This window comes from Dreissena polymorpha, chromosome 16, assembly GCF_020536995.1.
Source record: "Dreissena polymorpha isolate Duluth1 chromosome 16, UMN_Dpol_1.0, whole genome shotgun sequence".
Taxonomy (NCBI): domain Eukaryota; kingdom Metazoa; phylum Mollusca; class Bivalvia; order Myida; family Dreissenidae; genus Dreissena; species Dreissena polymorpha.
Genome location: NC_068370.1, coordinates 44,023,176 through 44,040,294, shown reverse-complemented (window position 1 = coordinate 44,040,294; position 17,119 = coordinate 44,023,176). Strand labels below are relative to the sequence as shown.

At 36.9% G+C, this 17,119-nt stretch overlaps 1 protein-coding gene across 4 annotated transcripts in view; it reads right to left on the bottom strand.

Moving 5' to 3' along the window:
- The window catches only part of LOC127862022 (fibropellin-1-like), a 28,919-nt gene extending 11,838 nt beyond the window's left edge, over positions 1–17,081 (bottom strand). Inside the window, exons 1-9 of one of the 4 annotated variants that reach the window (XM_052400944.1) lie at positions 16,844–17,081; positions 14,435–14,512; positions 11,816–11,898; positions 11,385–11,541; positions 8,572–8,721; positions 3,936–4,067; positions 3,271–3,450; positions 1,458–2,960; positions 1,129–1,350 (exon numbers count right to left, since the gene is read on the bottom strand). In XM_052400944.1, coding sequence (XP_052256904.1) covers positions 1,129–1,350; positions 1,458–2,960; positions 3,271–3,450; positions 3,936–4,067; positions 8,572–8,721; positions 11,385–11,541; positions 11,816–11,898; positions 14,435–14,512; positions 16,844–16,958 — 2,620 coding nt within the window. In that variant the 5' untranslated portion in view covers positions 16,959–17,081. The other 3 variants (XM_052400947.1, XM_052400945.1, XM_052400946.1) reach the window with 3 other exon arrangements.
- Between the last annotated feature and the right edge of the window lie 38 nt (positions 17,082–17,119).

The following is a 17,119-nucleotide window of genomic DNA, read 5'->3' as shown; positions in this document are numbered from 1 at the left end:
GGATTGCATTTTTTACTTTTGACCTTGAAGGATGACCTTGACCTTTCACAACTCAAAATGTGCAGCTTCATGAGATACACATGCATGCCAAATATCCAAATATCAAGTTGCTTTCTTCAATATTGCAAAAGCTATTGCAAAACTTTAATGCAAGGTTAAAGATTTGGGACAGAATGACAGACAGACAGGCCAAAAACAATATAGCCTGGATCATTCGATCCGGGGGCATACAAACAAAACTGGTATGAGTAGAAATAAAAGTTAGAACAAGATTTATATCCAGACTGCAATAATCTTTAAAAAATGGAGTTAAGTAAATATTAATAAAGTACACACTTAATTTCCAACATCTTATTTATTGTGCACTCATCATTCTAAGATAACAATTACATATCAGAATTGTTATTTAAATTTTGATAAAAGAGATCAATACACAATATCAGAATGCTTACCAAATAACCAAATTACACTGAATATGCTAATGTGGCAAATATCAATGTTGATTATTTAAGTGTTCCAATTGATTTAATATACTATTATACATACTCACATTTGTATAACTAGTAGTAATTAATTAAAATGAAGCTGCTTTTTATGCCCCGGATCGATAGATCGGGGGTATATTGTTTTTGTCCTGTCTGTATGTCTGTCTGTCTGTCTGTCATTTTGTCCAAAACTTTAACCTTGGTTAAAGTTTGATAACTTTTGCAATATTGAACATACCAACTTGATATTTACCATGCATGTGTACTTCATGGAGCTGCTCATTTTGAGTGGTGAAAAGTCAAGGTCAAGGTCATCATTCAAGGTAAAAGGTCAAATATCATTGTATTTTTCTTTCTTAAAACTTTAACCTTCGTTAAAGTTTTATCATAACTTTTTTAATATTGAACACAGCAACTTCATATTTGGCATGCATTTGTATCTCGTGGAGCTGCATATTTTGAGTGGTGAAAGGTCAAGGTCAACCTTCAAGGTCAAAGGTCAACAACAAAAAAAGCGGCGCATAAGGGGGCATTATGTTTCTGACAAACACATCTCTTGTTCATAGAGAAAACTCCCAAAAAATTGTTTTATTAGCTCAATGTTTTGCAACAAACCTGGTTAACTTCCAAACATATAGCTCACCTTTGTATCCATCGGCACACACGCAAGTCATGTTGCCCGACGCAGTCATACATTTTCCATTGACACAGGTGTTTGCATCACATAATGAAATCGTAATGGAACAGTCAGATCCCTCATATCCTGGGTAACACTCACAGGAGAAGGTTGACCAATCAGCTGAGTTCTTACAGACACCATTTTTGCAAGGCTGGGATGCACATGGCATTGGTATCTCGCAATTTTCTATGATTAACAAAGAAGAATATCTTATCTGTTAAATTGGGGTAATTGAATAAAGTGTACATGTATTAAGAGAATACAACAAAGTCAAAACAGTTTATAAAACGTACCTCCACGAAAATTGGACTTGCATTCACAAGTATAAGAATCGTTTTCATTGAAACATAGTCCTCCATTTTGACATGGCCCACTTGCACAGGACACAAATGTTTCGCAGTTCTTCCCAGCAAATCTTGTTATACACTTACACTGATATTCACCCATATTTAAATGCACACATGTCCCATTGTTTAAACATGGGACAGTTTCGCATGGGAATTTAACTGTCTCACATTTAACTCCAGCGTATTTATCCCCACATACACAAGAAAATGTCCCATTTAGTTGAGAAGAGCAACTGCCATTGTTTGAACATGGACTGCTTCCACATGGGTCAAATGTTTGGCAGCGATCTCCAGTATACACTGTTGTGCATTTACAAACATACGACCCATCATCTTTATTCAGGCATGTTCCCCCATTCATACAAGGCGAGCTAGAACAAACAATATACTGCTCACACAATTTTCCAGTGTAATCTTTCTTACACACGCAGCTGTATGTTGTGAAATCTGCCGAATCTTCACAAAAGCCGCCATTTTTACATGGTTTTATGCTACATGGTACAACAGTCTCACAAAACCTTCCCGTAGTGTTTGCATTACATAGGCATCTGTAATTTACTGGATCAATGTTCTCACATGTGGCTCCATTTTTGCATTCATTTCTGGTACACGGCAAAGTTACATTGCAGAATTTTCCTGAAAATCCACCAAGACACTCACACAAAATATCTTCCAGTGTACTTACACATTTCTGCACATTAACACACATTGAACAAGTCAAATTTGTCATTTGCTTGTCACAATTATTTCCTGTGAATTTTTCAGGGCAATCACATACATATCCACCAGAAAGCAAATCTTGGCAAGAAGCGTTATTCCGACATGGTTGTGAATCACATGAACTTGACCTAATTTCACATTGGTTTCCATGGAAACCATCAGGACATGTGCACTTGAAACCGGAAACTGACATATCTTGACAGGTGGCACCATTTTTACATGGGTTCTGGTTGCACGGTAAATTGACCTTAGTCTCACACAAACTTCCCTGATAACCAATCAAACAATGACACTCAAAAAGCAAATTCCCTGAAGATGAACAAGTCCCATTGTTTCTACATGGATTTGGAAAACATATTGAACTTATTTCACAGAATTCTCCCAAATATCCATTCACACACTGACAAGTCTCAGTGCCACCTTGGGTTATACATTTTCCGCCATTTTGGCACCTATTTTCCACACAGAGAATTCTTGTTTCGCAGTTAACCCCAGTGTACTGCTTATCACACACACAGGAATACTGGTTGCCTCCCTTATGAACACATTTGCCATTGTTAAGACAGGGCTGACTAGCGCAGGGTACTGGTATCTCACACTGGTTCCCGTCATAGTTCAGTGGGCATGTGCAGTGGAAGGAACCGGCCATTGCAGAACACATTCCACCATTTAAGCAGGGATACGGCTCAGCCTTGCAGGCAAAATTGTTCGTCTGCTCACAGTTTTTACCTACAATGAATTTTAAGGAATGCATAATACCCTATTTTTAATATTAGCCTCCGTCTAGGAAAACAGGTTTACATGCATGTGTGTAAGGCGTCATCCCAGATTACTCAGTGAAGTCTGCACAGGCTAGTCATGGACAACACTTACCACCTTAACTGGATTTTTGCTAAACTAAACACCTAAACTGGAGATTCCTTTTCAACGAAAAATACCATAAAGGTGTAATGTGCTGTTCCAGATAAGCCTGTTTGGATTGCACAAGCTTATCTGGGACCACACTTTTTGCACAAGCATTTAACCATGTTTACCTTACCTGAGAAAGGGGACACACAGAAGCAGCTGTAGGTTGATGTCTGCAAGGGGCTAACCACACATCGGGCCCCATTCTTGCAGGGATTGGACACACATGCATCCTGTCTGGTCTCACAGTGCCTGCCAGTGTAGCCTGAGGCACACATGCACATGTACTGGCTCACTCCATCCACACACGTGCCTGGAAAATAACACCGGTACTTGTTAACATTTTTCCAGGTTATCAAAATCTGCAGTTTATTTATGCTTGTCTAAATTTTTACATAATTGCTTTAGGTTTAGCACATGTGTATATTAATTTGATAGTACATGCAAGTCGGATAAAAAATTTGCCCGTGAAGGTCCAGTGTTAATTTTTCCTTTCAGTTTTTTGTTTGATTTTTAATACTAACTGACAACATTGGATTGATGATAGTTTAAGCCATCCTGAATGCCCAATTCCTTGTTTGTTGGAGTTGTCAAATAAAAACATTTATAATTATTTTGTTCAAATACAATTCAATTCATGTTTTGAAAAAATTAAAAAAGCAAAAAACAAACATGTACTTTTTTATATTTGAACAGTTTTTCAATAATTTCATGGTGGTTTTGCCTTTTCTTAGGGATCTTTTCTTGTGGGTCTTTTCTTGCTTGAGGATTCAAGTGCACAAAAGACGCAAATCTAACCTCTATTCAGACATTTATTATGTTGACAATCGTCCATGTTGACCTGACATCGATCTCCCGTAAAGCCAGGCAGACAGACGCACGACTTTGACTTTCCAGGCACACAGACGCCATGGTTCATGCACGGATCTCCTGAAGCAGACAGCATACATTTGTGTCTTGTTCTGAGAAAACTGGGCATAATGCCTGTGGGTAAAGTGTCGTCCCAGATTAGCCTGTGCAGTCCCCACAGGCTAATCAGGGACGACACTTTCCACCGAAATTGGATTTTTGCTAAAAAGAGACTTCGTTTCATCGAAAAATGTCATAAAAGCGGAAAGTGTCGTCCCTGATTAGCCTGTGCAAACTGCACAGGCTAATCTAGGACGACACTTTACGCACATGCATTATGCCCAGTTTTATCAGAACAAGACTCATATTATTTTCAAGCAAATCTGAAAACTCCTTCCTGCTTTTGTTCAATTTTTATTTTCTATTTAGTCACCAAAGTCATAAGCATTACCACATGCTCTTTACACAATCACATACAAGATGCACAAGCATTCGTGCATAAACTGATTTAACTGGTAAAGATGTGCTTCTAAGTGTTATGATTGGATAATACTTCAGTCTTCTTCTAACTGGTAAAGATGTGCTTCTAAGTGATATGATTGGATAATACTTCAGTCTTCTTCTAACTGGTAAAGATGTGCTTCTAAGTGTTATGATTGGATAATACTTCAGTCTTCTTCTAACTGGTAAAGATGTGCTTCTAAGTGTTATGATTGGATAATACTTCAGTCTTCTTCTAACTGGTAAAGATGTGCTTCTAAGTGATATGATTGGATAATACTTCAGTCTTCTTCTAACTGGTAAAGATGTGCTTCTAAGTGATATGATTGGATAATACTTCAGTCTTCTTCTACCTGGTAAAGATGTGCTTCTAAGTGATATGATTGGATAATACTTCAGTCTTCTTCTAACTGGTAAAGATGTGCTTCTAAGTGATATGATTGAATAATACTTCAGTCTTCTTCTAACTGGTAAAGATGTGCTTCTAAGTGATATGATTGGATAATACTTCAGTCTTCTTCTAACTGGTAAAGATGTGCTTCTAAGTGATATGATTGGATAATACTTCAGTCTTCTTCTAACTGGTAAAGATGTGCTTCTAAGTGTTATGATTGGATAATACTTCAGTCTTCTTCTAACTGGTAAAGATGTGCTTCTAAGTGATATGATTGGATAATACTTCAGTCTTGTTCTAACTGGTAAAGATGTGCTTCTAAGTGTTATGATTGGATAATACTTCAGTCTTCTTCTAACTGGTTAACATGTGCTTCTAAGTGATATGATTGGATAATACTTCAGTCTTCTTCTAACTGGTAAAGATGTGCTTCTAAGTGTTATGATTGGATAATACTTCAGTCTTCTTCTAACTGGTAAAGATGTGCTTCTAAGTGTTATAATTGGATAATACTTCAGTCTTCTTCTAACTGGTTAACATGTGCTTCTAAGTGATATGATTGGATAATACTTCAGTCTTCTTCTAACTGGTAAAGATGTGCTTCTAAGTGTTATGATTGGATAATACTTCAGTCTTCTTCTAACTGGTAAAGATGTGCTTCTAAGTGTTATGATTGGATAATACTTCAGTCTTCTTCTAACTGGTAAAGATGTGCTTCTAAGTGTTATAATTGGATAATACTTCAGTCTTCTTCTAACTGGTTAACATGTGCTTCTAAGTGATATGATTGGATAATACTTCAGTCTTCTTCTAACTGGTAAAGATGTGCTTCTAAGTGTTATGATTGGATAATACTTCAGTCTTCTTCTAACTGGTAAAGATGTGCTTCTAAGTGATATGATTGGACAATACTTCAGTCTTCTTCTAACTGGTAAAGATGAGCTTCTAAGTGTTATGATTGGATAATACTTCAGTCTTCTTCTAACTGGTAAAGATGTGCTTCTAAGTGACATGATTGGATAATACTTCAGTCTTCTTCTAACTGGTAAAGATGTGCTTCTAAGTGATATGATTGGATAATACTTCAGTCTTCTTCTAACTGGTAAAGATGTGCTTCTAAGTGTTATGATTGGATAATACTTCAGTCTTCTTCTAACTGGTAAAGATGTGCTTCTAAGTGATATGATTGGATAATACTTCAGTCTTCTTCTAACTGGTAAAGATGTGCTTTTAAGTGATATGATTGGATAATACTTCAGTCTTCTTCTAACTGGTAAAGATGTGCTTCTAAGTGATATGATTGGATAATACTTCAGTCTTCTTCTAACTGGTAAAGATGTGCTTCTAAGTGTTATGATTGGATAATACTTCAGTCTTCTTCTAACTGGTAAAGATGTGCTTCTAAGTGATATGATTGGATAATACTTCAGTCTTCTTCTAACTGGTAAAGATGTGCTTTTAAGTGATATGATTGGATAATACTTCAGTCTTCTTCTAACTGGTAAAGATGTGCTTCTAAGTGATTTGATTGGATAATACTTCAGTCTTCTTCTAACTGGTAAAGATGTGCTTCTAAGTGATATGATTGGATAATACTTCAGTCTTCTTCTAACTGGTTAACATGTGCTTCTAAGTGATATGATTCGATAATACTTCAGTCTTCTTCTAAATGGTAAAGATGTGCTTCTAAGTGATATGATTGGATAATACTTCAGTCTTTTTCTAACTGGTAAAGATGTGCTTCTAAGTGATATGATTGGATAATACTTCAGTCTTCTTCTAACTGGTAAAGATGTGCTTCTAAGTGTTATGATTGGATAATACTTCAGTCTTCTCTTAACTGGTAAACATGTGCTTCATAGTTTAATGATTGGATAATACTTCAGTGTTCTCCTAAAATAAGTGACATGTGTGAAAGTATCATTATCCCCCGCCATAGGCGGAGGGATATTGTTTTGGCGTTGTCCGTCCATCTGTCCATCTTTCCGTCCGCCACTTTTGTGTCCGGAGCCATATCTTGGAAGTGCTTTGGCGGATTTCATTGAAACATGGTATGAGTATATACATGTTTATGGATAAGAGGATTATGCACGCCAAATTGCATTCTACACCATCTGTTAATAACGGAGTTATGGCCCTTTTTATCTTGAAAAAATGCTTTTTGGAGTGTCAAATATAACACTTTTGTGTCCAGAAGCATATTGGCGGGGGATATCAATTCAACGAATTTGCTTGTTACTTTTTTGCTTCCATGGCATTGAAGTGATTTACAGAAGAGTGTGTATTGCTGACACTAGGGAATATTTTGTGAGATTGTTATACCACGCTTTTAAACCCCTAAATTTAGTTGAAAAATAAAAACTTGCTATTAGATATGAGATACATGAGTAATGTTCTGGTAAAAATGGGCTTGAATGCATGTGTGTAATCTACACAGGCTAATCAGGGACAACAGTTTTGGCCTAGACTGTATGAGGACAGGCCCTTTAAACCAAAAATACCATACAAGCAGAAAGTGTTGTCCTTTATAAGCCTGGGTGGACTGCACTGGCCTATATGGGACTACACAGGCTTATATGGGACTACACAGGCTTATATGGGACTACACAGGCTTATATGGGACTACACAGACTTATAGGAGACTACACAGGCGTATATGGGACTACACAGGCGTATATGGGACTACACAGGCTAATATGGGACTACACAGGCTAATATGGGACTACACAGGCTAATATGGGACTACACAGGCTAATATGGGACTACACAGGCTTGTATGGGACTACACAGGCTAATATGGGACTACACAGACTTATATGGGACTACACAGGCATATATGGGACTACACTGGCCTATATGGGACTACACAGGCTAATATGGGACTACACAGGCTTATATGGGACTACACAGGCTTATATGGGACTACACAGGCTTACATGGGACTACACAGGCGTATATGGGAATACACAGGCTAATATGGGACTCCACAGGCTAATATGGGACTACACAGGCTTATATGGGACTACACAGGCGTATATGGGACTACACAGGCTTATATGGGACTACACAGGCTAATATGGGACTACAAGGCTTATATGGGACTACACAGGCTAATATGGGACTACACAGGCTTAAATGGGACTACACAGGCGTATATGGGAATACACAGGCTAATATGGGACTCCACAGGCTAATATGGGACTACACAGGCTTATATGGGACTACACAGGCTTATATGGGACTACACAAGCTTATATGGGAATACACAGGCTAATATGGGACTACACAGGCTAATATGGGACTACAAGGCTTATATGGGACTACAGAGGCTTATATGGGACAACACAGGCGTATGTGGGTCAACACAGGCTTATATGGGACTACACAGGCTAATATGGGACTACAAGGCTTATATGGGACTACACTGGCTTATATGGGACTACACAGGCTTATATGGGACTACACAGGCATATATGGGACTACACAGGCGTATATGGGACTACACAGGCTAATATGGGACTACACAGGCTAATATGGGACTACACAGGCATATATGAGACTACACAGGCTTATATGAGACTACACAGGCTTATATGGGACTACACAGGCGTATATGGGACTACACTTTAAGCACATTATTTTTCCCCCAGAAAGATGCTCATGTTACCACAGGGCCCATGATTTCCTTACCATCAAGACATGTCTGGTTCCTCTCACACATAGACCCTGTTTTGTTTGGTGGACAGACGCAGTGAAAACCTTGATCTCCATCAAAACACTGCCCTCCATTTCGGCATGGCTGACTTGCGCAATCGTCAATACTGACATCACAGTTCTGACCTGACAATGATAATAATTTTTCTGTCAAATGTGTTGAGACATTTGAAACATTATTACTTATGCAATCTGCAAAATTGTCTTGTAGAGTACTGTATTTGCAAGTCAGCAATATTTTTTTCTCTGAATGCTACTTCTTTATATGTGTAAACTTCTATACATAAACATTATGTTTAATTTCAGCTTAAATATAAAAAATATTTGCTATATTTCATGTTGTGATTGTAAAGAAAAACACTTAAAACAAGGGCTGTTTGTAAAACATGCATGCCCCCCATATGGGCTCTCTATTGTAGTGACAGCCATTGTGTGAATATGTTTTTTGTCACTGTGACCTAGACCTTTGACCTAGTGACCTGAAAATCAATAGGGGTCATCTGCCAGTCATGATCAATGTACCTATGAAGTTTCATGATCCTAGCCATAAGTGTTCTTGAGTTATCATCCGGAAACCATTTTACTATTTCGGGTCACCGTGACATTGACCTTTGACCTAGTGACCTCAAAATCAAAAGGGGTCATCTGCGAGTCATGATCAATGTACCTATGAAGTTTCATGATCCTAGGCCCAAGCGGTCTTGAGTTATCATCCCGAAACCACCTGGTGGACGGACCAACAGACCGACCGACATGTGCAAAGCAATATACCCCCTCTTCTTTGAAGGGGGGCATAATTAACAACACTAACTAGTACAGTCTACTCTCGTTATCTCGACATCGGATATCTCGATTTTTTCGATATGTCGAAGTAAGCTCAATGTCCCAACTTTTTTCCTTCTTTATCTATAGTAATACATATCGCATATCTCGATTTTCGTTATGTCGAATAATTCGATATCTCGATATAAAAATTTGTCCTGAGTCCCGATTTTACATGTATTTACTGTGGTTTATCTCGAAGTGCGAATAACTGTCCCAGTGTCGGCAAATGTGAGAATTTTTTTCTTTGATACTTCGCCGTCCCGCTTCGCCTGGCTGCTCCCGATACTGTGCCGTAGATAATTGATCAGTTAATTTCATCAATGACCACAAGTGTGTAATGTCATTAGCCATTAACACTTGAGTAAGGCCTGTCACTTTAACTGTCACTTTAACTGCAATTAAGGTAACTGCAATTAATACACAGCCTGCCGAGAGGCTGAAAGACTAATTGTTTTCACAAACAACATTCCAAAATGCATTGAGTAATATTTTTGCGTATATAAACCGTCGCAAATTTGCAGAATGTTGTTTTATCCTTGAACTTCAACAATCATTATCATGGCTAACTTGAAAATTTAATAGATTGAACTTTGCATTTCAAACTACAAAATGTACATGTACAGTTCAGTATTCCGGAACGTGATTTACGCATGTTCAGATGGAAAACTCTGGTCTTGATTGGACGTCAATTGCATCATAACTTTAAATAGCAACATTACCGGATGTTTACTCGACAGTTTAGAAAAATGATAACCGCATGTGTTCGTGCAATTCTGTAACACTTAAAACATTATTTTTAGCATTTAAATGGCATGTGCCTTGTAAAAACGCGTATATATCAGGTAATAGATAGGATAGTAGATAGTATTATGCCATAGGTGACGGCTTTAGTTAGACAACTTAGCAGGTATTTAGATGTTAAAAGCAAGGTTAATTTTCTCTCTCATTTTTTCTATGAAAACGCATAATCGAATATCTCGAACTCTCGTTATCTCGATATTTTTTCTTTTTCCCGACAACTTTGAGATAACCAGAGTGGACTGTATATTGTAAGAATCTGTTTCATTAGAAAAATACACTGATGTCACCAAAAAAATATTGAATGTGCAATCCAGGGTTTCTATAAGATCAACTTAAAGAAATGATTTCTATCAAGATCTTTGCAATTTGGTAAGGAGTTCAGAGGGCTTGTTATATTACTGACCACAATTGAATGTGCTTAGTGTTAAATGGAAATGGCACAGATGTTTAGACAGTATTACCAGTATTGATATTATTTAAAAGGTCTATTTTGTTTAACCAAGATATTGTGAATTTTTCCAAAATTGGCTCAATGTATAGGTCAAAATGATGTCTGGTGATTTGTGTTAGTTTAGATTATTCACAGACATCATCCTTGTTCCATTAGTATTAAAACTTTGAAGTAAGAATTATTGTTTAGACGTATCACATTTTTTGGGATAAAGACATTCTGAACCAGTCTAAGTGAACAAGTTGGTCAATGTCAAAATGGGGTAAATTGATCATAGATAACATCCATGCAAGTATCAAAGCTTTGTAGCGAGAGATATTGTTGTTATATGAAACACGTAATCTAGGATTAACCTAGTACAAATGGACAGGATAAGGGAAAGGTCAATTGCTATATGGCTCTCGGCATTAATAAATACCAGAGCAGAGGCATACAAATTGTTTGTTTCTGGATACATGCCTAAAACATTATGGGTCAGACAATACAGATTTCATTTTTATTTTTTGACAACACTTACAGTTATAAAGAATTCATAGATGTGTATTTTCCTATTTGTTTGGAAAGATAATGTAAAATTTAATACAACTACATTGCAGATCAGCTATATGGAGATCAGTTATTTTGTATATCATGCATTTGGTTTGTAAACCCATATAAAGTTATTTTTTTTCCAAATCTAGCACCTTCCGTTATAAGCCTATTTTACAAGCACCTGTGAAGCCGTTGGAACACTGGCATGTATAGCCTTCAGGAGTGTTCACACACCACCCATGCAGACAGGGACGGGTTTCACAGAGCAGTCTCTCTCGTTCACACCTCTCACCAGTGAAACTGTCCTTGCAGATACATTTGTACGTGCCTGACTGTGCCTAGAAAGGCAAACACATGGAAATCATCATTCAAATTAATATTCTGTAAGTTTACTTGTGCAGGTTAATTAAATAATTTCAATGAATATGTAATTTCAAAATAGAACTGCTACAGTAATGTTAAGAAGATACCTGGTTTCACCAATTATTTTCAAAATACATGTATCTTGTAAATTCTAACTACTATTATATACTATTACTATACCTAAGTGCTTCCTTATTCAATGCCAGGGACACATACAAAGCAAATTAGTCAAAGGTAGTTTGTGATCACCTGACAGGTGCCCCCATTTAGACAGGGCTGAGATAGACAAGCGCGACTCAGGATCAGTGTGGCACACCGACTGCCACCATAACCTGAAAATAATACATTTTAGCTTTTAACCAAGGTATATAGCGTCATCCCAGATTAGCCTGTTCAAACTGCCTGATTTTCCCAGAACAGGGCAAACAACTCTTCATGAAATGATGACCTGCCATGTTGTTACATCACTTTATTGTGATGTAACTATTGTGATGTAACTGACAAAAGTAAGCAAGTGCCTTGTTTGTTCAATGTCAGAAGAAAACAAGAGCACCGCCTTGCGGGTGCAGACCGCTCATCTATTTTCTTTTTAAAGGTGAAGGGACTCTCATTTTCAATCACAAAGGAGGGAGGAGTGGAGTGAAGAGGGGTGTATAGTGTGGGGTTGTGGACATTTATTACATTATCTTCCAAAAAAGCGAAAAAAAAAAAAAAAAAAAAAAATCGGGCGGGGGGGGGGGGGGGGGGGGGGGTTTGGGTGCGATGGTTGGACGGTATTTCAAACATAACCGTTTTAAAAAAAAATGGGGGGGGGTATAGTGTGAGGGTGTGGTGATAATTTGTGAGATGATCTTAAAAAAAAAAAAAAAATCAAAAAAAAAAATTGGGGGGGTGGGTGGGGTGGGGGGGGGTGGGGTGGGGGTATAGTGTGAGGGTGTGGTGGTCATTTGTGAGATGATCTTAAAAAAAAAAAAAAAAAAATAAAAATTAGGGGGGGGGGGGAGGGGGGGGAGGGGGGGGGGAGGGCACGGGGGATGGTTTGGGTGAAGTCTATTGTGGTATGTCAGGTAAGAGTAGTTTCATCAAAGTATCAATCAAATCTAATCATAAATAAAGAAGTTATGGCAATTTTAGCAAAATTTAATAATTTGACCTTGAGAGTCAAGGTCATTCAAAGGTCAAAGTAAAATTCAAGTTGCCAGGTACAGTAACCTCATGATAGCATGTAAGTATTTGAAGTTTGAAAGCAATAGCCTTGATACTTCGAGTGGATCGAAACACAAAATTTAACCATATATTAAAAGTTACTAAGTCAAAAAAGGGCCATAATTCCGTAACAATGACAACCAGAGTTATGCAACTTGTCCTTTTACTGTACCCTTATGATAGTTTGTGAGTGTTCCAAGTATGAAAGCAATATCTATGATACTTTAGGGGTAAAGTGGACCAAAACATAAATCTTAACCAAATTTTCAATTTTCTAAGTATAAAGGGCCCATAATTCCGTCCAAATGCCAGTCAGAGTTACATAACTTTGCCTGCACCGTCCCCTTATGATAGTTCATAAATCTTGCAAGTATGAAAGCAATAGCTTTGATACTGTAGGAATAAAGTGGACCTAAACACAAAACTTAATCAAATTTTCAATTTTCTAAGTATAAAAAGGGCACATATTTCTGTCAAAATGCCAGTCAGAGTTACATTACTTTGCCTGCACAGTCCCCTTATGATAGTTAGTAAGTGTTGCAAGTATGAAAGCAATAGCTTTGATGCTTAAGGAATAAAATGGACCTAAACACAAAACTTAACCAAAATTGTCAATTTTCTAAGTATAAAAAGGGCACATAATTCTGTCAAAATGCATGCCAGAGTTATCTAACTTTGCCTGCCCAGTCCCCTCATGATAGTAAGTAAGTGTACCAAGTTTGAATGCAATAGCATTGATACTTACTGAGAAAAGTGGAACTAAACGCAAAACTTAACCAAAATTTTCAATTTTTTAAGTATAAAAAGGGCACATAATTCTGTCAAAATGCACGCCAGAGTTATCTAACTTTGCATGCCCAGTCCCCTCATGATAGTAAGTAAGTGTACCAAGTTTGAATGCAATAGCATTGATACTTTCTGAGAAAAGTGGACCTAAACGCAAAACTTAACCGGACGCCGACGCCAACGCCGACGCCAAGGTGATGACAATAGCTCATAATTTTTTTTCAAAAAATAGATGAGCTAAAAATGCTTAAGCAGGCAAGTTTTTGTTTAAATGTAAATACAAATAATAGTAAAAAATGAACATGTGTGATACTTATATTGTCAACCCTTGAAAAAGAATGTCACTCAGCTTTAGCATTTGGTGACATTCTGATTCTCAGTTGAGAATATTTATGCGACAAACAAAACCATTCTGATCACAATGGTCATGCAATTCAGAAACCAACACAGCAACATTTATAAACACTACACCATTCTACAAATACTTTAGTATCTCAATGTCTGCATAACATTTTTATTTCTTGATGTGCACAAGTAAATGGACTGAATACATGTACTGTTAATAAACAAGGGATGTGTTTGTGAAATACAATGCCTCCTACTGCGCTTTGAAGCCGCACGGCAGCTATTTTAGAAAAAAATGACCTTTGACCTTGAAGGATGACCATGACCTTTTACCACTCAAAATGTGCAGCTAAATGAGATACACATGCATGCCAAATATCAAGTTGCTATCATCAATATTGCAAAAGTTATGACTAAGGTTAAAGTTTTGGGACGGAAACACACATACAATGACAGACAGTGAGACAGGCCAAAAACAATATACCCCCAATCATTCCATCCGGGGGCATAAAAAGTACAACACAACCATACCTGGTATACATGAGCAGTAGAACTGGCCATTCCCTAGCTCAGTGCAAACACCTTGTACACATGGATTGCTGTCACATACTGAAAGGAAATGCAAAAGATAGTTGAATTACTGTAATTACTCTAAGTTTTTGGACAACTAAAAATTGTTTTATCGTGTTGACCATTTAGATACGAAAAATATTCTAAATGTATGAGTGTCCGAAAATTTAGAGACATATATATAATGTTTGTTTGTCAATTATTATATTGAAATAAAACCAGCAATAAATTTATTGTGTTGAACCCTCCTTTCTCTGCTTTAAGTAAAATATAGCTTCACTTATTTGCAATCTCTTTAGAATACCTGAAATGGTATATAAAAACGCTATAAAAATAAAACAAAACTGCTTCCCTAAATTATACGATATCATTTCTGTTGGGTGAAACCATTGTTTATTTATGGTATACATGGTAATCTACGCAACAACGCAATTGTAATGTTCCATGGTATTCTATGCCAGGTTTCGTTACCCTAATCCGGTTGTAAAACTCCATGATCTAAGGGTCCCAGATATGCAAAAACAGGGAAGAAATCTAGTAAAATAGTGCTGTAAAATATACTGTCCGAACAATTGGAGGCATTACTAATGGACGAAAACACGTATGTCCAAAAATATAGAGCCACAAAAAATATTTATTTTGGCTAAAAAAGAGTGTGTACAAAACTATGAGTAATTACGGAACACCTTGGTCACTGCAATATATGTTATGAAGTCTAACAGTTGACTTTACTTTAATTGTTCACCTACAGGTCTCATGTGAGAATATGTCGAAACATGAAAGTTTACAAACATTACTTCAATAATGCTCTATTGACAGTGATTGCATAAATCCGGTAAAGTAGTATTGATTGATGTCTTTCTTAATTGCTACATAACTTTTGGCTTAAACTTCCTACAAATGGACCCAAAACTAGCATTTGCATAAAAAACTTTTATGTCAGAGTGATATTATTGGATCTGGATGGATATGTCATTGATAAAACAATTCTGACTTTTACTAGACGGTGGACAGCGCTCGAGCCCATTTTAAAGGTAGAACCAGTACTTGGTGTCTTTGGGAGAGATCAAAATAATATCAAACAGTGAGGATCAAACCAATGACCTCTGGGTCGCTAGTTGTACACCATATCCACTATGCCACAGTGACCTCTATCAGTTATTTTTGATATCTGTATCTGTATCTGTATGTTACTGAAAAATCACTAAGTAGAAATTATCCAGGGTGTGTGTGCGCTTTTTATTTAGTAGCATGAAATACAGTCTTTAAAACTATCCACAGTGTCTGATTTTATGACACTTTCTGTTAATGAGTTCTAGTCCTTAATGGTTCTAGGAAAAAATAAGTTCAACTTTTTATATATGTCAGTATTTGTGGCAATGATTTTAATTTGTTGGCTATGTCCTGTTCTGGATGGTCGTTTGTTGAAAGCTATGTGATCGTTGGAAGGGATTGCAATCAGGCCGTTTATGATCTTGAAGAGTAGTGTTAGCCGTTGTTTCCTTCTCCGGTGTGCAAGTGGTTTCCATCCAAGTTTGCTCATTATTGATGTATTACTACTTGTTCTACGGTAGTCCTTTTTAACAAACCATGCTCCCCTACGCTGTATGTTTTCAATTCTGTCTATATCCTTTTGAATATACAAATCCCAAACACTTGCAGAGTAGTCCAAAACAGAACGCACTAGTGCGATATAGGCTGTTTCTTTAAATTTTGCGCTACAATGTTTCAAATTTCTTCGTATGAATCACAATGTAGAATTTGCTTTGTTACATATCTTGTTGATCTGGGATGCCCATTTTAAATTGTCACAGATGGTTAGTCCAAGATATGAATTTTCTCTTACTTGTTCAAGGATAAGATTGTTCAAGGGAGTATCTGTACTAAAGTGAGCGAGATCTTTGCTCTATGTAACAACATAATATAACACTTGGTGGCATAAAAACGAATGCCCCATTTGGAAGCCCATTTTTCTAAGGATTTCAGGTCTGTTTGCAGTTGGATTTGGTCTTGGATTGTATCAGTTGCAAAAGGCTTGAATATTTGCGATGCATGTGTTTATTGATGAAAACAAAAAACAACAACTTGAAGCAGTAGTAATAGCATTAAAGTGTGCATGTTAGTGCATGTTGTATTCATACTTGAATGCTATCATTACCTTAAGTTGTTGAGTGTTATTTCTTTTTATTTGAAGAATACTTCAATTACCTATTGTGCTAACAGTAAGAGCATGTGGATTGCAATATTATTAGTGATTATAGAAGGTAGCGTTACGTAAAGCTCGTTTCTTTATTGTAGTTTTTACAATATGAATGAACACTGAGAGACCATATCATTATGAATAATTTATTGATACTCTTACGGTCTTACCTGACTGTCCAACTGAAACTGTGAGCGTAACGTTAAGATTAAATAACACAACAGCACCAAATAATGTCGTTTTATTTAACCAAAAATACAATCGAATCGCGTGGAATGTGTACATGCTGCACAAATATTTGCACCGCTTGAGATTTCATAAATGCATATTTAACAACTCGCAAACGATTTTTTTGTCTGATAGAAGGAAAATGATGTTGCATCGATTTTGTTTACATGTCACCAGCCACCGAATAGAAATGGTTACACAGCACTAAATCGGTAATT